Raw genomic sequence first — 21,553 nt, 5'->3', positions numbered from 1 at the left:
GCTCAAATATAAAGTCTTCAGATCTTCATTTAAGGGCTTCACCCACAGAGTGTTTGGTTTTTTTCACACAGATAAATGCATGCTTACAGTAACAGCAAAATGTAACACTTTTATAATGTCAATCCACATTTTTTTTTTTCTTTTTTGCGTCTTTACAAAAAAAAAAATTTAAAATGCAGAAGATCAGTTTTTTTTCCCCATTTGAGATCAAAATGGCATAATAAAAATTAAAGTTTCAATATGCGTAACTTCATACAAGAAAATGCAAAAACACTACTTGTAAACATGCCCTCAGGTTCTACTTTACGTCTGTGAATTTACCGGGGTTTTCATCTGAATTGTCGAAAAATGTTTGGAACTTTGGACCTTGTTTGGCCTTTATTCTGGTGATTATCCATCTTTTTAGCCGAAAACGGTAGCGTATTTGACTAAGCGTCATGGAAGTAAAGCAAAATCCTATGGGGAATGCAGTCTTTGGAGCTTTACTCTGCTAAATCAGAATACTGGTAGGGAAAGAAAAGATGTAGTTCCCATTTTTTCCTAGCTGTTAATGGTAATCCAGATAAGTCATATATGTTTTGTAGCCCTCTCACGTTTCCTCAACATAGAAACACGCCGTGAGCCTACTTGAACACTCTAATGCCACATTCTCACATCCTTGTGTGGTGCCTCGACCAGAGACTGGTCTCCTGAAACCAATTGACAATCCCATATGCCAAGTTCAGGTCAGGAGACCTCCGGCTGGTCCATGAATCACCGTTCGTACTCGGACCGTCACACACAGATGTGTAAATGGGAAATAAAGCTAAATCGTACAGCACCACTAAATTAGGAAAAAGTAGTCGATCAGAAGCTATGAGTATCCTGTAATAAGTCAGACTTTTTATTACAGCTTGTAGTAAAACGCTGAAAAACAAAGCTTTCGACTCCAAATTACTTCTGACCCCTTAATGACCACAATACATCTTTTTACTGACCTGTAGTATAACAGAATAGAATCTGCCGGTGGGAGAAAATGCAGATAACCGAGAACAAAGGAAATGGGTTTTCTTCGGCGCTCTATTGGGAGACCCAGACGATTGGGTGTATAGCACTGCCTCCGGAGGCCACACAAAGCAATTACACTAAAAAGTGTAAGGCCCCTCCCCTTCTGGCTATACACCCCCAGTGGGATCACTGGCTCACCAGTTTTCTGCTTTGTGCGAAGGAGGTCAGACATCCACGCAGAGCTCCACTGTTTGTAGTCAGCAGTAGCTGCTGGCTCTATCGGATGGAAGAAAAGAGGGCCCATATAGGGCCCCCAGCATGCTCCCTTCTCACCCGCGGTGGTGCTTGTAAGGTTGAGGTACCTATTGCTGGTACAGAGGCTGGAGCCCACATGCTGTTTTCCTTCCACATCCCCTGGAGGGCTCTGTGGAAGTGGGATCTTGCCGGCCCCCAAGCCCTGGGGCCGGGCTCCATCCACAGACCCATAGAACCTGCTGGATTGGGAGCGGGAGTGCCGTTCAGGGACAAGGCCCTGCAACTTTCAGGTACTCTGTGTCCCCGGCAGGCACGGACCCTCTCAAGGCTTGCTGAGTGTTATAGTGCGCCGGGGACAGTAGCGCTGTACGCTGGGGGTTAGGTCACTGCAGCTTTGCTGAGTGACGTTATATGTTGGGAACTACTGCGCCGACCGCTCCTGGAGCGGCGGCGCAGCTGCGACTTGTGGTGCGCCGGGGGCTTTGCGCCGACCGCGCTTTTACGGCGGCGGCGCTTCTAACTTTAGCCCCCGGCTTCTGCGGCCTAGCGCCGCTTCGTTCCCGCCCCCACCCTGTCAATCAGGGTAGGGGAGAGACGCTGCTCAATGGCAGCGCCGAGGGCTGGAGCTTTATTTACATGCTCCAGCCCTCTCACTAGGCACAGGGGGAAGCAGACTTCCCGCTCTTCGTCGGTGTACGCCCAGGGCCCGCCCCCCCTCTCCACAAGGACGCCGGCAGCCATTACACATGCGATCTGGCTGGGGAAAGGCAGCAGGCTCTGGGAGACCCAGACTAGAGGGATTTCTGGCGACCACACCGCTCCTAAGCGGGCGGTAAGCTGCACAGTAGTGCTGGCCCCACTAGTGCCTCAGTGATATATTAGTGTACTTCTTGCTTGGTACCATATATATATATATATATATTTATATAGTGCACTGTAAGGTCGCTTCTTGGCTGGACACCCTGTGCTGCTCTGAGGAGGCAGCAACATGTCATCCGCAAAACGCAAGGCTGCCAAGGCACGGGCTGTGTGCACTGTTTGTACTGCATGTGGGGCTGATCTACCGGCAGGCTCCAATGATTCACATTGTGTGCAATGTTCAGTCCCAGTGGCACTTCGTCAGCCAGAGCCTATTGTGGTGGTAGCCCAGGCAGAGACGCCTGTGAACCCTGCCCCGGTGACGGGGACAGACTTTGCAGTGTTTGCTGATAAAATGTCTGAGGCTATGACAAAAATCCTGGAGACCTTGCAGGCCAGGCCAGTTCCTCAGACCATGGACACTGCTGTGGCTATGCTCTCTGGTCCCCCTCAGTTGGAACTAATCCGTACTTCAAGGGGGTCTCAAGCATCACAAGCTGAAGTCTCTGACTCAGATGACAGTCCCAGGCAGCCTAAGCGAGCTCGCTGGGAAAGACCCTCGACGTCATCACACTGCTCAGGGTCTCAGCGAGAAGAGTCTCTCTGTGATGAGACTGAGGACGGTGATCAGGATTCTAATCCTGAGGCCCCTCTCAATCTGGATGCCCCTGATGGTGACGCCATGGTTAATGACCTTATATCGGCGATTAATAGACTGTTGGATATTTCTCCCCCAGCTCCTTCAGCAGAGGAGGCAGCTGCACAGCAGGAGAAGTTCCATTTCCTGTATCCCAAGCGTAAATTAAGTGCTTTTTTGGACCACTCTGACTTCAGAGAATCAATCCAGAAGCACGACGCTCATCCAGACAAGCGTTTCTCTAAACGTTCTAAGGATACCCGTTATCCTTTTCCCTCTGAAGTGGCCAAACGCTGGACCCAGTGCCCAAAGGTGGATCCCCCAATTTCCAAGCTTGCGGCTAGATCCATAGTCGCAGTAGAGGATGGCGCTTCACTTAAGGATGCCAACGACAGACAGATGGACCTTTGGTTAAAATCTGTCTATGAAGCTATCGGCGCGTCGTTTGCTCCAGCATTCGCGGCCGTGTGGGCACTACAAGCTATTTCAGCTGGTTTAGCACAGGTGGATGCTATCATGCATCCAGCAGTGCCACAGGTGGCGTCCCTAACTTCGCAAATGTCTGCGTTTGCGACCTATGCTATCAATGCTGTCCTAGAATCTACGAGCCGTACCTCTATGGCGGCCGCCAATTCTGTGGTTTTGCGCAGAGCCTTATGGTTAAAGGACTGGAAAGCAGATGCTGGTTCCAAAAAATGCTTAACCAGCTTGCCATTATCTAGAGACAGACTGTTTGGTGAGCCATTGGCTGAAATCATAAAACAGTCCAAGGGTAAGGACTCTGCCTTGCCACAGCCCAGAGCAAGTAAACCTCAACAGAAAAAGTGGCAGTCGAGGTTTCGGTCCTTTCGAGGCTCGGGCAAGCCCCAATTCTCCTCGTCCAAAGGGACTCAGAAAGGACAAGGGAGCTCAGATTCCTGGCGGGCTCACTCACGCCCCAGGAAAGCAAATGCAGGAACCGCTTCCAAGGCGGCTACCTCATGACTTTCGGCCTCCTCCCTCCGCATCCTCGGTCGGTGGCAGGCTCTCCCGCTTTTGCGACATTTGGCTGTCACAGGTCAAAGACCGGTGGGTAACAGACATTTTGTCTCGCGGGTACAGAATCGAGTTCAGTTCTCGGCCCCCACTTCGGTTCTTCAGAACCTCCCCACACCCCAACCGAGCAGATGCCCTGCTGCAGGCGGTGGACTCTCTAAGAGCAGAAGGAGTCGTGATCCCTGTCCCCCCTCTGGAACGGGGGCGAGGATTTTACTCCAATCTCTTTGTGGTTCCAAAAAAGGACGGCTCCTTCCGTCCTGTTCTGGACCTAAAACTGCTCAACAAGCATGTGAACGCCAGGCGGTTCCGGATGGAATCCCTCCGCTCAGTCATTGCCTCAATGTCCCGAGGAGATTTCCTAGCATCAATAGACATCAAAGATGCTTATCTCCACGTGCCGATTGCTACGGAGCACCAACGCTTTCTGCGCTTCGTGATAGGAGACGAACATCTTCAGTTCGTGGCTCTGCCATTTGGTCTGGCGACAGCCCCCCGGGTGTTCACCAAGATCATGGCAGCAGTGGTAGCAGTCTTGCACTCTCACGGACACTCTGTGATCCCTTACTTGGACGATCTACTGGTCAAGGCACCCTCTCAGGAGGCATGCCAACTCAGCCTCAATTTTGCACTGGAGACTCTCCAGGCGTTCAGGTGGATCATCAACTTCCCAAAGTCAAATCTGTCACCGACCCAATCACTAACGTATCTTGGCATGGAGTTTCATACTCTCTCAGCGATAGTGAAGCTTCCGCTGAGCAAGCAGCGGTCACTACAGACAGGGGTGCAGGCTCTCCTTCAAAGTCAGTCGCACTCCTTAAGACGCCTCATGCACTTCCTCGGGAAGATGGTGGCGACAATAGAGGCGGTTCCGTTTGCGCAGTTTCATCTGCGTCCACTTCAATGGGACATTCTCCGCCAATGGGACGGGAGGTCGACATCCCTGGACAGGAAAGTCTCCCTTTCCCAGACGGCCAAGGACTCTCTGCAGTGGTGGCTCCTTTCCACCTCATTATCACAGGGAAGATCCTTCCTACCACCGTCCTGGGCGGTGGTCACGACAGACGCGAGTCTGTCAGGGTGGGGAGCAGTGTTTCTCCACCACAGGGCTCAGGGTACGTGGACTCAGCAGGAGTCCAGCCTTCAGATCAATGTTCTGGAAATCAGAGCAGTGTTTCTTGCCCTACTAGCCTTCCAGCAGTGGCTGGAAGGGAAGCAGATCCGAATTCAATCGGACAACTCCACAGCGGTGGCATACATCAATCACCAAGGAGGGACTCGCAGTCGGCAAGCCTTCCAGGAAGTCCGGCGCATTATGATGTGGGTGGAAGCCACGGCCTCCACCATATCCGCAGTTCACATCCCCGGCGTAGAAAACTGGGAAGCAGACTTCCTCAGTCGCCAGGGCATGGACGCAGGGGAATGGTCCCTTCACCCGGACGTGTTTCAGGAAATCTGTCGCCGATGGGGAAGGCCGGACGTCAACCTAATGGCGTCCCGGCACAACAACAAGGTCCCAACCTTCATGGCACGGTCTCGCGATCAAAGAGCTCTAGCAGCAGACGCCCTAGTGCAAGATTGGTCGCAGTTCCGGCTCCCTTATGTGTTTCCACCTCTGGCACTCTTGCCCAGAGTGCTACACAAGATCAGATCCGACTGCAGCCGCGTCATACTCGTCGCTCCAGACTGGCCGAGGAGGGCGTGGTATCCGGATCTGTGGCATCTCACGGTCGGCCAACCGTGGGCACTACCAGACCGACCAGACTTACTGTCCCAAGGGCCGTTTTTCCATCGGAATTCTGCGGCCCTCAACCTGACTGCGTGGCCATTGAGTCCTGGATCCTAGCGTCTTCAGGCTTATCCCAAGGGGTCGTTGCCACCATGAGACAGGCTAGGAAGCCCACGTCTGCTAAGATCTACCACAGAACGTGGAGGATATTCTTATCCTGGTGCTCTGCTCAGAGAGTGTCTCCCTGGCCATTTGCATTACCTACCCTTCTTTCTTTCCTGCAATCTGGGTTAGAAAAAGGTTTGTCGCTCGGCTCCCTTAAAGGACAAGTCTCGGCGCTATCCGTCTTTTTTCAGAAGCGTCTAGCACGACTTTCTAAGGTGCGCACGTTCCTACAGGGGGTTTGCCATATAGTTCCCCCGTACAAGCGGCCGTTAGATCCATGGGATCTGAACAGGGTACTAGTTGCCCTCCAGAAGCCGCCCTTCGAGCCTCTGAAGGAGGTTTCACTTTCTAGACTATCACAGAAAGTGGCTTTTCTGGTAGCGATCACATCTCTTCGGAGAGTGTCTGAGCTAGCAGCGCTGTCTTCCAAGACTCCCTTCCTGGTCTTCCACCAGGACAAGGTAGTGCTGCGCCCCATTCAGGAGTTTCTCCCGAAGGTGGTATCCTCTTTTCATCTTAATCAGGATATCTTTTTGCCTTCGTTTTGTCCTCATGCAGTTCATCGGTATGAGAAGGATTTACATTTGTTAGATCTGGTGAGAGCACTCAGAATCTACATTTCCCGCACAGCGCCCCTGCGCCGTTCGGATGCACTCTTTGTCCTTGTCGCTGGTAAGCGCAAAGGGTCGCAGGCTTCTAAGGCCACCCTGGCTCGATGGATCAAAGAACCAATTCTTGAAGCCTACCGTTCTGCGGGGCTTCAGGTTCCATCAGGGCTGAAGGCCCATTCTACCAGAGCCGTGGGTGCGTCCTGGGCATTGCGACACCAGGCTACGGCTCAACAGGTGTGCCAGGCAGCTACCTGGTCGAGTCTGCACACTTTCACCAAACATTATCAGGTGCATACCTATGCTTCGGCGGACGCCAGCCTAGGTAGAAGAGTCCTGCAGGCGGCAGTTGCCTCCCCGTAGGGGAGGGCTGTCTTTGCAGCTCTAACATGAGGTATTTCTTTACCCACCCAGGGACAGCTTTTGGACGTCCCAATCGTCTGGGTCTCCCAATAGAGCGCCGAAGAAGAAGGGAATTTTGTTACTTACCGTAAATTCCTTTTCTTCTAGCTCTTATTGGGAGACCCAGCACCCGCCCTGTTGTCCTTCGGGATTTTTGGTTTGTTTGCGGGTACACATGTTGTTCATGTTGAACGGTTTTCAGTTCTCCGATGTTACTCGGAGTGAATTTGTTTAAACCAGTTATTGGCTTTCCTCCTTCTTGCTTTTGCACTAAAACTGGTGAGCCAGTGATCCCACTGGGGGTGTATAGCCAGAAGGGGAGGGGCCTTACACTTTTTAGTGTAATTGCTTTGTGTGGCCTCCGGAGGCAGTGCTATACACCCAATCGTCTGGGTCTCCCAATAAGAGCTAGAAGAAAAGGAATTTACGGTAAGTAACAAAATTCCCTTCTTCTTCGGCGCTCCATTGGGAGACCCAGACGATTGGGTGTATAGCACTGCCTCCGGAGGCCACACAAAGCAATTACACTAAAAAGTGTAAGGCCCCTCCCCTTCTGGCTATACACCCCCAGTGGGATCACTGGCTCACCAGTTTTCTGCTTTGTGCGAAGGAGGTCAGACATCCACGCATAGCTCCACTGTTTAGTCAGCAGTAGCTGCTGACTCTATCGGATGGAAGAAAAGAGGGCCCATATAGGGCCCCCAGCATGCTCCCTTCTCACCCCACTTGCGGTTTGTAAGGTTGAGGTACCCATTGCGGGTACGGAGGCTGGAGCCCACATGCTGCTTTCCTTCCTCATCCCCCTGAGAGGCTCTGTGGAAGTGGGATCTTACCGGCCCCCAAACCCTGAGGCCGAGCTCCATCCACAGACCCAGAGACCCTGCTGGAGGAGCTGAGTACACTCAGGGACAAGGCCCTGCAACGTTCAGGTACTCTGTGTCCCCGCACAGACAGGCCACGCACACTCCAGGCTTGCTGGGTGTGCTAGTGCGCCGGGGGCACTAGCGCTGCGCGCTTGGGTTAGAGTCACTGCAGCGTAGCTGAGTGATTTTATGTCTTGGGAACTACCGCGCCGGCCGCTCCGGGAGCGGCGGCGCCGCTGGGACTTGTAGTGCGCCGGGGACTCGCGCTGCCCGCGCTTTTACGGCGGCAGCGCTCATAAATCTAGTCCCCGGCTTTTGCGGCCTAGCTCTGCTTCGTTCCCGCCCCCACCCTGTCAATCAGGGCAAGGGAGAGACGCTGTACGTTTATTCAGCGCCGAGGGCTGGAGCCTTATTTACATGCTCCAGCCCTCTCACTGGGCACAGTGGGGACGCAAGTTTCCCGCTCTTGGTCTCAACACGCCCAGGGCCCGCCCCTCTCCACAGGACGCCGGCAGCCATTCCTGCATGCAGTCTGGCTGGAGAACGGACACAGGCTCTGGGGGACTCAGACAAGGGACTCTGGCGACCACACACCCGCGTTTATGCGGGCGGTAAGCTGCACATAAGTGCTGGCCCCACTAGTGCCACAGTGTTATTTGGTGCATTTTTTCCCTGTACCATATATATTTATATTGCACTGTACAGTCGCTTCTTGGCTTATACCCTCATTGCTCTGAGGAGACAACAACATGTCATCCGCAAAACGCAAGGGTGCCAAGGCACAGGCGGTACGCACTGCTTGTGCTGCATGTGGGGCTAATCTACCGGCAGGTTCCAATGACCCCCATTGTGTGCAATGTTCGGTCCCTGTGCCACTTCGTCAGCCAGAGTCTATGGTAGTAGTGGCCCAGGCAGAGACGCCTGTGAACCCTGCCCCGGTGACGGGGACAGAATTTGCAGTTTTTGCTGATAAGATGTCTGTGACTATGACAAAAATCCTGGAAACCTTGCAGTCCAGGCCAGTTTCTCAGACCATGGACACTGCTGTGTCTATGCTCCCCGGTCCCCCTCAGTTGGAACTAATCCGTACTTCAAGGGGGTCCCAGGCATCACAGGCTGAAGACTCTGACTCGGATGACAGTCCCAGGCAGCCTAAGCGGGCTCGCTGGGAAAGACCCTCGCCGTCATCACACTGGTCAGGGTCTCAGCGAGACGAGGCTCTGTATGAGGAGACAGAGGTGGGTGATCAGGAATCTAATCCTGACACCGCTCTCAATCTAGATACCCCTGATGGTGACGCTATGGTAAATGACCTTATAGCGGCCATCAATAGACTGTTGGATATTTCTCCCCCAGCCCCTTCAGCAGAGGAGGCAGCTGCACAGCAGGAGAAGTTCCATTTCCGGTATCCTAAGCGTAAATTGAGTACTTTTCTGGACCACTCTGACTTCAGAGAATCAGTCCAGAAACATCATGCTTATCCAGATAAGCGTTTTTCCAAACGTCTTAAGGATACACGTTATCCCTTTCCCCCTGACGTGGTCAAACGCTGGACCCAGTGTCCAAAGGTGGACCCCCCAATCTCCAGGCTTGCGGCTAGATCCATAGTTGCAGTGGAAGATGGGGCTTCACTTAAAGATGCCAATGACAGACAGATGGACCTTTGGTTAAAGTCTGTCTATGAAGCTATCGGCGCGTCGTTTGCTCCAGCATTCGCGGCCGTGTGGGCACTCCAAGCTATTTCAGCTGGCCTGGCACAGGTGGACTCTATCATACGTCCAGCAGTGCCGCGAGTAGCGTCCCTAACCTCGCAAATGTCTGCGTTTGCGACTTACGCTATCAACGCTGTCCTGGACTCTACGAGCCGTACCTCAATGGCGTCTGCCAACTCTGTGGTTTTGCGCAGAGCCTTGTGGTTAAAGGAATGGAAAGCAGATTCTGCTTCCAAGAAATGTTTAACCAGCTTGCCACTATCTGGAGACAGACTGTTTGGTGAGCAATTGGCTGAGATCATTAAGCAGTCCAAGGGTAAGGACTCCTCCTTACCCCAGCCCAGATCGAGCAAACCTCAACAGAGGAAGTGGCAGTCGAGGTTTCGGTCCTTTCGAGGCTCCAGCAAGACCCAATTCTCCTCGTCCAAAGGGACTCAGAAGGAGCAAAGGAACTCAGATTCCTGGCGGGCTCATTCACGCCCCAAGAAAACAACCGGAGGAACCGCTTCCAAGGCGGCTGCCTCATGACTTTCGGCCTCATCCCTCCGCATCCTCGGTCGGTGGCAGGCTCTCCCGCTTTTGCGACATTTGGCTGCCACAGGTCAAAGACCGGTGGGTAGCAGACATTTTGTCTCACGGGTACAGGATAGAATTCAGTTCTCATCCTCCCCCTCGGTTCTTCAGAACCTCCCCACATCCCGACCGAGCAAATGCCCTTCTGCAGGCGGTGTGCTCACTAAGAGCAGAAGGAGTGGTGATCCCTGTTCCTCTGCAGGAACAAGGGCAAGGTTTTTACTCCAATCTCTTCGTGGTTCCAAAAAAGGACGGCTCGTTCCGTCCTGTTCTGGACCTAAAGCTGCTCAACAAGCATGTGAACGCCAGGCGGTTCCGGATGGAATCCCTCCGCTCTGTCATTGCCTCAATGTCTCAAGGAGATTTCCTTGCATCAATAGACATCAAAGATGCTTATCTCCACGTGCCGATTGCTACAGAGCACCAACGTTTTCTACGTTTCGTGATAGGAGACGACCATCTCCAGTTCGTAGCTCTGCCATTTGGTCTGGCGACAGCCCCACGGGTTTTCACCAAGGTCATGGCGGCAGTGGTAGCAGTCTTGCATTCTCAGGGACACTCGGTGATCCCTTACTTGGACGATCTACTTGTCAAAGCACCCTCTCAAGAGGCATGCCAACACAGCCTGAATGTTGCGCTGGAGACTCTCCAGACTTTCGGGTGGATCATCAACTTTTCAAAGTCAAACCTGGCACCGACTCAATCACTAACGTATCTTGGCATGGAGTTTCATACTCTCTCAGCGATAGTGAAGCTTCCGCTGGACAAGCAGCGGTCTCTACAGACAGGGGTGCAGTCTCTCCTTCAGGGTCAGTCGCACCCCTTAAGGCGCCTCATGCACTTCCTAGGGAAGATGGTGGCAGCAATGGAGGCAGTCCCGTTCGCGCAGTTTCATCTGCGTCCACTTCAATGGGACATTCTCCGCCAATGGGACGGGAAGACAACTTCCCTAGACAGGAAAGTCTCCCTTTCTCAGACGGCCAAGGATTCTCTGCTATGGTGGCTTCTTCCCACCTCATTATCGCAGGGAAGATCATTCCTGCCCCCATCCTGGGCAGTGGTCACGACAGACGCGAGTCTGTCAGGGTGGGGAGCAGTTTTTCTCCACCACAGGGCTCAAGGGACGTGGACTCAGCAGGAGTCCACCCTTCAGATCAATGTTCTGGAGATCAGGGCGGTGTATCTTGCCCTATTAGCCTTCCAGCAGTGGCTGGAAGGAAAACAGATCCGAATTCAGTCGGACAACTCCACAGCGGTGGCATACATCAACCACCAAGGAGGGACACGCAGTCGGCAAGCCTTCCAGGAAGTCAGCCGGATTCTGATGTGGGTAGAGGAAAGGGCATCCACCATATCAGCAGTCCACATCCCGGGCGTGGAAAACTGGGAAGCAGACTTCCTCAGTCGCCAGGGCATGGACGCAGGGGAATGGTCCCTTCACCCGGACGTGTTTCAGGAAATCTGCCGCCGCTGGGGGGTGCCGGACGTCGACCTAATGGCGTCTCGGCACAACAACAAGGTCCCGACCTTCATAGCGCGGTCTCGCGATCAAAGAGCTCTGGCGGCAGACGCCTTAGTGCAAGATTGGTCGCAGTTCCGGCTCCCTTATGTGTTTCCACCTCTGGCACTCTTGCCCAGAGTGTTACGCAAGATCAGATCCGATTGCGGCCGCGTCATACTCGTCGCCCCAGACTGGCCGAGGAGGTCGTGGTACCCGGATCTGTGGCATCTCACGGTCGGCCAACCGTGGGCACTACCAGACCGTCCAGACTTACTGTCCCAAGGGCCGTTTTTCCATCGGAATTCTGCGGCCCTGAACCTGACTGTGTGGCCATTGAGTCCTGGATCCTAGCGTCTTCAGGATTATCCCAAGGGGTCGTGGCCACCATGAGACAGGCTAGGAAGTCCACTTCTGCTAAGATCTACCACAGAACGTGGAAGATTTTCTTATCCTGGTGCTCTGCACAAGGAGTATCTCCCTGGCCATTCGCGTTACCTGTCTTTGTTTCCTTCCTGCAATCTGGGTTGGAAAAGGGCTTGTCGCTCGGCTCCCTTAAAGGGCAAGTCTCGGCACTATCCGTGTTTTTTCAGAAGCGGCTAGCACGACTTTCTCAGGTGCGCACGTTCCTGCAGGGGGTTTGTCATATCGTACCTCCGTACAGGCGGCCGTTAGATCCGTGGGATCTAAACAAGGTCCTTGTTGCTCTCCAGAAGCCGCCCTTCGAGCCTCTGAGGGATGTGTCACTTTCTCGACTCTCACAGAAAGTGGCCTTTCTGGTAGTGGTCACGTCTCTTCGGAGAGTGTCCGAACTAGCAGCACTGTCATCCAAGGCTCCTTTCCTGGTGTTCCACCAGGACAAGGTAGTGCTGCGCCCCATTCAGGAGTTTCTCCCTAAGGTGGTATCCTCTTTTCATCTTAATCAGGATATCTCCTTGCCTTCCTTTTATCCGCATGCAGTTCATCGGTATGAAAAGGATTTACATTTGTTGGATCTGGTGAGAGCACTCAGAATCTACATTTCCCGCACGGCGCCCCTGCGCCGCTCGGATGCACTCTTTGTCCTTGTCGCTGGTAAGCGCAAAGGGTCGCAGGCTTCCAAAGCCACCCTGGCTCGATGGATCAAAGAACCAATTCTTGAAGCCTACCGTTCTGCTGGGCTTCCGGTTCCATCAGGGCTGAAGGCCCATTCTACCAGAGCCGTGGGTGCGTCCTGGGCATTACGACACCAGGCTACGGCTCAACAGGTGTGCCAGGCAGCTACCTGGTCGAGTCTGCACACTTTCACCAAACATTATCAGGTGCATACCTATGCTTCGGCGGACGCCAGCCTAGGTAGAAGAGTCCTGCAGGCGGCAGTTGCCTCCCCGTAGGGGAGGGCTGTCTTTGCAGCTCTAACATGAGGTATTTCTTTACCCACCCAGGGACAGCTTTTGGACGTCCCAATCGTCTGGGTCTCCCAATGGAGCGCCGAAGAAGAAGGGAATTTTGTTACCGTAAATTCCTTTTCTTCTAGCTCCTATTGGGAGACCCAGCACCCGCCCTGTTGTCCTTCGGGATTTTTGGTTGTTTTTCGGGTACACATGTTGTTCATGTTGAATGGTTTTCAGTTCTCCGACGTTACTTCGGAGTGAATTTGTTTAAACCAGTTATTGGCTTTCCTCCTTCTTGCTTTTGCACTAAAACTGGTGAGCCAGTGATCCCACTGGGGGTGTATAGCCAGAAGGGGAGGGGCCTTACACTTTTTAGTGTAATTGCTTTGTGTGGCCTCCGGAGGCAGTGCTATACACCCAATCGTCTGGGTCTCCCAATAGGAGCTAGAAGAAAAGGAATTTACGGTAAGTAACAAAATTCCCTTCTTCGCAGCGCTATCAACTGATCAGGACCGATGTTTGATCAATGTTCCTTTATTTGCACAGGTCTACACATTTCTGGAGTCTCAGCTCCCTTCATCAGGACTTCAGGCAGAAAACTTCAAATCTACCTAGGTAGATTTGATGTTTTCTGCCTGAAGTACTGATGAAGGGAGCTGAGACTCCAGAAACGCGTAGACCTATGCAAATAAAGAAACATTGATCAAACATCAGTCCTGATCGGTTGATAGCGCCTCGAAAAACCAATTTCCTTTGTTCTCTGTAATCTGCCAACCCGGGGCTGCTGCTGTCAACGGTGAATACATATGCATTTATAGGAGTTGTGACTGGCACAACGTCTATAGGTGAGTGCGTTTCTTTCCTTTATTTCCCCTTTTTTTCTGGGGTAAGACCCTAGTTGCGCTTTTTTTCCACAACTCTTGAATTCAGTGGGAGAAAATGCAACAGCTGCCCACTATAGCTGACCACCTACTATATCAGCCAAGATCAGTGTTGGCACCGACCATGGTCATTTTACCCATTAGATACTGATGTCAATAATGACAATTGCATCTAGAAGGTTAACAGATCATGGGAACTCCCTCTTTAACCCTATTGGCACACTGAGATGTTGATTGTGTGGTCCTGATGGCAATCCAAGAGTAATGGCCTTCGAGTCTAGCAGTTAATAGTCCCGTTCAAATGTTGGCAATATTTTAGTGGAAAGAATTTTCATTCTGGTAATTGCATTTTGTGCTAATTCCTCCAAAGCACCTAAAAGGTTAGTAAACTACCTGACAGCATTTTTTTTTTAATATATTGAGGGGTGTTGTCTTTAGAATGGGTGTTTGTTTTTAAATATATAGGTCCCCTAAAGTCTTTTTTTAAAACTGAATAGATCCCTAAAAAAACCCGAAAAATTGCTGCAACATTTTTTTTAAACCTTCGAACATCCTGACAAAATAAAAGGACATTTCTTTGTTGCTCCATTGGGAGACCCAGACAATTGGGTGTATAGCTACTGCCTCCGGAGGCCACACAAAGTATTACACTTAAAAGTGTAAACCCCTCCCCTCTGCTATACACCCTCCCGTGCATCACGGGCTCCTCAGTTTTTAAGCTTTGTGCGAAGGAGGCACACATCCACGCATAGCTCCACAACTTAGTCAGCAGCAGCTGCTGACTATTTCGGATGGAAGAAAAGTGGGCCCATATAGGGCCCCCAGCATGCTCCCTTCTCACCCCACTCTGGTCGGCGGTGTTGTTAAGGTTGAGGTGCCCATTGCGGGTACATAGGCAGGAGCCAACATGCTGTTTTCCTTCCCCATCCCTGCAGGGCTCTGGGTGAAGTGGGGTCCATAATCGGTCTCCAGACACTGGGACCGTGCTCCCTCCGCAGCCCCTGGGAATCTGCTGGACAGGAGCTGGGTATCGTCAGGGACATGGCCCTGCTACTGTGAGGTACTCTGTGTCCCCTTGGGGACGGCGCATGGAGCGCTTGTGTCATACACGCTGCAGCACTGCTGGGCGTGTTAGTGCGCCGGGACTACCGCGCTGACCGCGCTTGTTGCCGGCCGCGCTTATACTCTAGTCCCCGGCTTCTGCGGCCTAGTACCGCATATTCCAGGTGCTCTGTGTCCCCGTTGGGACGGCGCATAAAGCACCGTGGGCCCAGACGCTGCAGCGACTGCGGCGTGCGTGTGGGTCCGGGACTACCGCGCCGACCGTGCACTGCCGGCCGGCCGCGATTTCAACTTTAATCCCCGGCTTTTGCGGCCTAGTATGGGATTCTCCCGCCCCCAGACCTGCCAGTCAGGGAAAAGGGCGGGACGGTCGGTATGACGCCGACAGTGAGGGCTGTAGTACATTGAGCTGTCCTCCGCCCCCCTCACTACCCACGCTGAGGCACCAGATTCCCGCACTTTTTTGTGACTACGCCCACGCCTCCCTCCTCCTCAGAGAACGCCGTCAGCCATGTTTTTCAGCAACTTCTGGCTGCAGCTGAGGGAGACCCGGGGCAGAGAATCTGGTGGCTACAAGCCACATCCGCAGCCCCTGCCGGACAGGAGACGGAGTATCGTCAGGGACACCCTGCAGCTACAGGTACTCTGTGTCCCCGTTGGCACGGTGCATGAAGCACCTTGGCCTCAGACGCAGCTGCGACTGCGGTGTGCATTTTTTGTCCGGGACTACCGCGCCGACCGTGCCTGTTTGCCGGCCGCGGTTTTTACTTTAGTCCCCGGCTTTTGCGGCCTAGTGTGTTAAACTCCCGCCCCTGAGCCTGTCAGTCAGGGAGAAGGGCGGGATGGTCGGTATGTTGCCGACAGTGAGGGCTGGAGCACACCTCGCTGTCCTCCGCCCCCCCTCACTGATCACTATAGACCACCGAATTCCTGCAGACAGAGCCCTGCATCATAACGTAGGGAGGGCTGGAGCATACGTTGCTATCTTCCTTCCCCCTCACTGAGCACTGGGGGGCACCAGTTTTTCAAAGGTGGTCTTCCTAGGGTGTTGTCCCCCCCTTGGTGCCGCAGTGTATATATATCTATATATGTGTTTATTTATATGGTATATGATTTCACTGTTCGGCAGCATTATTTGTTTTTGGCTGTATACCCTCACTGATTACTCTGCGGACGACAGGCTGTTGTCTGCTCTTAAAGAGTAAGGGTGCCAAGACACTGGCTTATTTTAACCTCTTGTGCGCCTATATTACGGGCACTGCACAGATGACAGCGACAGAGTTTGCATGATGAAAACTTCGCCGGCGTTCCCTGTCCAGGCGGCAGGGACAGAGTTACAGCTTTGCTGAGAAACTCTCTGGGTCATTTTCACTATCCATGTCTCAGGCTATGGACAAATGGTCGGCTAAGAGACTAGGAGTTTGCAGTCCAGACCGGCCCCTTACACAGGCCCGGGCACTGCGGGATCGCCCCAGGCCTCTATCGGTCTGCGACGAAGCGTGTTCCTGGGGTGGCCTCTAGTTATTACGTGGTAAACTCCAGCACGAACCGCAGTCCCAGTCCAGCTAATGCACAGATACTGTCCAGAAGCACACCTTCCCGGACAAGCGTTTTACTGAACGCCTTATAACACACGTTGTCCCTTCCTCTCTGACGTTGTTAAGGTTTCGGCTCAGTGTCATAAGGTGCCCTCCAGTCTCTGGACTGGCGGCTAGATCAGTAGTAGCAGTGGCTGGCGGGTCCACGCTCAAGAATGCCACGAACAGACAGATAGAACTCCTAATGGGATCTATCTATGAAGCCATAGGCGCGTCCGTTGCCCCGCCCTTTGCAGGGGTGGGCACTCCAGGCTATCTCAGCTGCTCTGTCTCAGATCAATGCGGTCATCCTGTGCTCCGCAATTAGAGTCTTTGACGTCTCAGGCGAGGGTATTTTCATCCTCCGCAGGGCACAGAGAACCTTTTCTGCATGGCGGTCCAGGTCAGGGGAGTGGTCCCCACATGTCCAAGACCGATGTAGGAGACATTCTGTCTTACGGTCACAGGATAGAGCTCAGTTCTCGTCCTCCGACTCGTTGCTTCACAGCATCTCCGTCCCCCGAGCGAGCCGATGCACGTTTCCAGGCGGTGAACACTCCGAAGGCAGGAGGAGTTGCGATCCTCGTTCCCCTTCAAGAACGTAGTCGCGGCTTTTTACTCCAGCTTGTTCGTGGTACCAGATAGGACGGATCACCCCGCCCCGTTCTGGACTTCACACTGCTCAACGGACAGAGAACCTGACGGTTCCGGATGGAATATCTCCGCTTGCCATCGCCTTTGATGGCCCAAGGAGGCTTCCTAGCATCAATCGACATCAGGGATGCTTATCTCCACGTGCCGATTGTATCAGGATATCAGCACTTCCTGCGCTTCGACATAGGGAACGAACACCTTCAGTTCGTGGCACTAACTTTCGGCCTGGTGACAGCCCTACGGGCCTTCACCAAGGTCATGACAACTGTGGTAGCGGTCCTACTCTCTCAGGCAATCTGCTGGTCAAGGCCCCCTCTCGGGTGGCATGGCAGCACAGCCTGAACATGGCTCTAGAGACTCTCCAGAGATTCGGGTGGTTCATCAATTTTTCCTAAAGTCAAAATTGACACCGGCCCAATCACTGACATATCTCGGCATGGAGTTTCATACTCTCTCAGCGATAGTGAAGCTTCCGCTGGACAAACAGCGTTCACTACAGACAGGGGTGCAATCGTTCCTTCGAGCCCAGTCACACCCTTTGAGGCGCCTCATGCACTTCCTAGAGAAGTTGGTGGCAGCAATAGAGGCAGCTCCGTTTGCGCTGATTCATCTGCGCCCACTTTAATGGGACTTTCTCCGCAAATGGGACAGCAAATCGACGTCCCTCGACAAGGACGTTGCTCCTTCTCGGGCAGCCATGGCCTCCCTTCAGTGGTGGCTTCTTCCCACTCTTGTCAAAGGAAAAAGTCCTTCCTGCCCACATCCTGGCCTGTGGTCACGGCGGACGCGAGTCTGTCAGGGAGTCTTACTCCGCCACAGGGCTCAGGGTACATGGACTCAGCAGAGTCTTCCCTCCAGATCAATGTTCTGGAGATAAGGGCAGTGTTCTAGCCCTAAAAGCGTTCCAGCCATGGCTGGAAGGCAGGCAGATCCGAATTCAGTCGGACAACGCCAAGGCGGTGGCATACATCAACCACCAAGGCGGCACAAGCAGTCGGCAAGCCTTCCAGCAAGTCCGGCGGATTCTGCTGTGGGTGGAAGCCACAGCCTCCACCATCTCCGCAGTTCACATCCCGGGCGTAGAAAACTGGGAAGCAGACTTTCTCAGTCGCCAGGGCATGGACGCAGGGGAATGTTCTCTTCGACCGGACGTGTTTCAAGAGATTTGTTGCCGCTGGGGGAAGCCGGATGTCGACCTATTGGCGTCCCGGCACAACAACAAAGTCACGGCATTCATGGCACGTTCTCAAGATCACAAAGCTCTGGCGGCAGACGCATTAGTGCAGGATTGGTCGCAGTTTCCTTGCCTCACGTATTCCTCCTCTGGCACCGCTGCCCAGAGTGTTACGCAGGATCAGATCCGACAGCCACCGCGCCATCCTCATCGCTCCAGACTGGCCGAGGAGGTCGTGGTACCCGGATCTGTGGCATCTCACGGTAGGCCAACCGTGGACACTACTAGACCGGCCAGACTTGCTGTCTCAAGGGCCGTTTTTTCCATCTGAATTCGGCGGCCCTCAACCTGACTGCATGGCCATTGTGTCCCGGATCCTAGCGTCTTCAGGGTTATCTCAAGAGGTCATTGCCACTATGAGACAGGCCAGGAAACCAACGTCCGCCAAGATCTACCACAGGACGTGGATGATCTTCTTATCCTGGTGCTCTGATCAGAGTTTTACTCTCTGGCCATTCACCTTGCCCACTTTCTGTCCTTCCTTCAATCCGGAATGGAAAAGGGGGTTGTCTCTCGGTTCCCTTAAGGGACAAGTTTCGGCGCTTTCTGTGTTTTTTTCAAAAGCGTCTAGCCAAACTCCCTCAGGTACGCACGTTCCTGCAGGGGGTTTGCCACATAGTCCCTCCTTACAAGCGTCGGCTAGAACCCTGGGATCGGAACAGGGTGATACGAGCCAATGAGGGATATTCTCTTTCACGCCTTTTGCAGAAGGTGGTCTTCCTAGTGCAGTCACGTCACTCCGCAGAGTGTCTGACATAGCAGCGCTGTCATGCAAGTCCCCCTTCCTGGTGTTTCACCAGGACAAGCTGGTTCTGCGCTCGGTTCTGGAATTTCTCCCGAAGGTGGTATCCTCTGTTCATCTCAATCAGGATACCTTCTTACCTTCCTTTTTGTTCTCATCCGGTTCACCAACGTGAAAAGGATTTGCACTTGTTAGGTCTGGTGAGAGCACTCAGACTCTACATTTCTCGTACGGCGCTCCTGCGCCGCTCGGATGCGCTCTTTGTCCTTGTCGCTGGCCAGAGTAAAGGGTCGCAAGCTCCCAAGTCAACTTGGCTCGGTGGATCAAGGAACCAATTCTTGAAGCCTACCGTTCTGCTGGGCTTCCGGTTCCTTCAAGGCTGAAGGCCCATTCTCCCAGAGCCGTGGGTGCGTCCTGGGCGTTGCTGCACCAGGCTACGGCTCAGCAGGTGTGTCAGGCGACTACCTGGTGAGTCTGCACGCTTTCACGGAGCACTATCTAGTGCATACCTACGCTCGGCAGATGCCAGCTTAGGTAGGCGAGTCCTTCAGGCGGCGGTTGCCCACCTGTAGGAAGGAGCCGTTTTACGGCTCTTTTACCGAGGTATTCTTTTACCCACCCAGGGACTGCTTTTGGACGTCCCAATTGTCTGGGTCTCCCAATGGAGCGACAAAGAAGAAGGGAATTTTGTTTACTTACCGTAAATTCCTTTTCTTCTAGCTCCAATTGGGAGACCCAGCACCCGCCCCTGTTCCCTTCGGGCTGTTTGTTCTTTTGTGTACACATGTTGTTCAGATTGAACTGTTCTTGGTCATGGTTTCAGTTCTCCGAACATCCTTCGGATTGAATTTACCTTAGACCAATTTATAAGTTTCCTCCTTCCTGCTTTTGCACCAAAACTGAGGAGCCCGTGATGCACGGGAGGGTGTATAGCAGAGGGGAGGGGTTTACACTTTTAAGTGTAATACTTTGTGTGGCCTCCGGAGGCAGTAGCTATACACCCAATTGTCTGGGTCTCCCAATTGGAGCTAGAAGAAAAGGAATTTACGGTAAGTAAACAAAATTCCCTTCTTTACAAATAGTGCTATAAAAAGGCAGGCATAAGGTAAATGTTTAACTATTTTGCTATCACTGTATAAACATTCAAAGGTTGAAAATTGCTAATTTTTTGTCAAATGTCTGATATTTTTATATATGAGTGCAAAACAATGTCCTAATCACTAGGATGTGGTGAAACATTCCACAGTTATTGCCACATAAAGTCACACTGGTCAGAATTGAAAAACTTGGCCCGGTCGGTAAGGTTATGTTTACATTTCAGTTATTTTGCATCAGTCACATGCGTTGTTTGTCGCTTGTGACTGATGCATTGTACAACGGATGACAAGAATAAGAATTCATTGTCGGATTCCGTTGTAAAATGTGAGAGAGAGCGATCGTTCACAATAGCTGGCTTTTGAGAGCGAACAGATGATCTGCTGGCTAATGAGAGCGATGATCGCTCTCATTAGCCGGCCGCCGGGAGATCATCTGTTCCCTCTGAAAAGCCGGCGGCCGGCTATTGTGAACGATCAGCTGACCACTCTCATTAGCCGGGTGATAAGCTGATCGCTCACAGAAGGCGGCCGCTGGGTAATCAACTGATTGCTCACAGAAGGCGGCTGCTGGGCGATCAGCTGATCGTTCGGCCGCCAAGAGAGCATGCGCAGCGAAATCAGAAGGATTCCACTGGTCAAAAAATGCTACATGCTGCGTTCCTGCCGCCCTACGGTAAGTTATTCCACGACTGATCAGTCGGGCGGCGGATGCAACGCAGTGTTATCAGTCACAATCCGCCACTCATACAAGTCTATGGGAACAACGGAATCCGCCAAACGGATTGCGTTTATCAGAGCAGCGGATTGTGATTGATCATAAACAACGGAAATGTGGACCTAGCCTAAGGGGTTCAAATAAAGATGACTGACCTTTTTCATCTCCTTCACATATAATATCTGATGATACAGTCGCTACAAAGCATAATGTCAGTCTTGATTAATATTGGATCTTGTAAATCAAAATTGAGTTTTATTTATTTTATTTTTTTTACCTTAGGACATTTGTGCAAAGAAGACTGCGCCCAAACCAAAAAGGACACAGAAAACCAATGAGAAAGTACCCAACTCCCGAAAAAAGATTCGTAGGGAGGACAGTCTGAAATCCCCAGAAGCAATTGTGAAACAACTGAAACAGGTATTTCACCTAAAACGTGGAGGTACAGGGAATGTACTGTCTTGAAATTACATTTATTCAATAGTGTCGTCCGGGACCATTTTTATTTATGTGCCTAAGAACTAACAGGCAGGCTCCCTGCTGCCTATCAGTATTATGTCTGCAGTCCCGCCGTGGAGAAGAGAAGCAGCTGATCTGTCTGTGTCATCAGTGGAAGCTGCAGAATTGCCGGCAGGATCGGTCTTTCACCACTCTGAGTAACTGCTAGGCAACTACCTGCTGGTTCTTAGGCCCATATTATTATTTATGATTTGCTAATATAGCACCATCATATTCCACCGCGCTTTCACTGTCCCCATAGGGGCCCACAATCTAAATTTTCTATTAGTGTGTCTTTGGAGCGTCTGAGGAAACCTGAATGCACGAAGGAAATCTACGCAAACATTGGGAGCACTTCTTGTAGATGTTGGCCTTGGTGGGATTTGATCCCAGGACAC

General features: G+C 52.4%; 1 protein-coding gene across 1 annotated transcript in view; it reads left to right on the top strand.

Annotated features, from left to right (window-relative positions):
* KMT2D (lysine methyltransferase 2D) overlaps positions 1–21,553 on the top strand; it is a 385,659-nt gene that overhangs the window by 263,772 nt on the left and 100,334 nt on the right. Inside the window, exon 40 of the mRNA XM_075333879.1 lies at positions 20,940–21,077. Within this exon, the coding sequence (XP_075189994.1) occupies positions 20,940–21,077 (138 nt within the window). The remainder of the gene's footprint in view (positions 1–20,939; positions 21,078–21,553) is intronic.

The sequence above is a fragment of the Anomaloglossus baeobatrachus genome, chromosome 2, assembly GCF_048569485.1.
Source record: "Anomaloglossus baeobatrachus isolate aAnoBae1 chromosome 2, aAnoBae1.hap1, whole genome shotgun sequence".
NCBI classification, from domain to species: Eukaryota; Metazoa; Chordata; class Amphibia; order Anura; family Aromobatidae; genus Anomaloglossus; species Anomaloglossus baeobatrachus.
The sequence above is the reverse complement of the archived record's forward strand: the minus strand, read 5'-3'. Positions and strand labels throughout refer to the sequence as shown.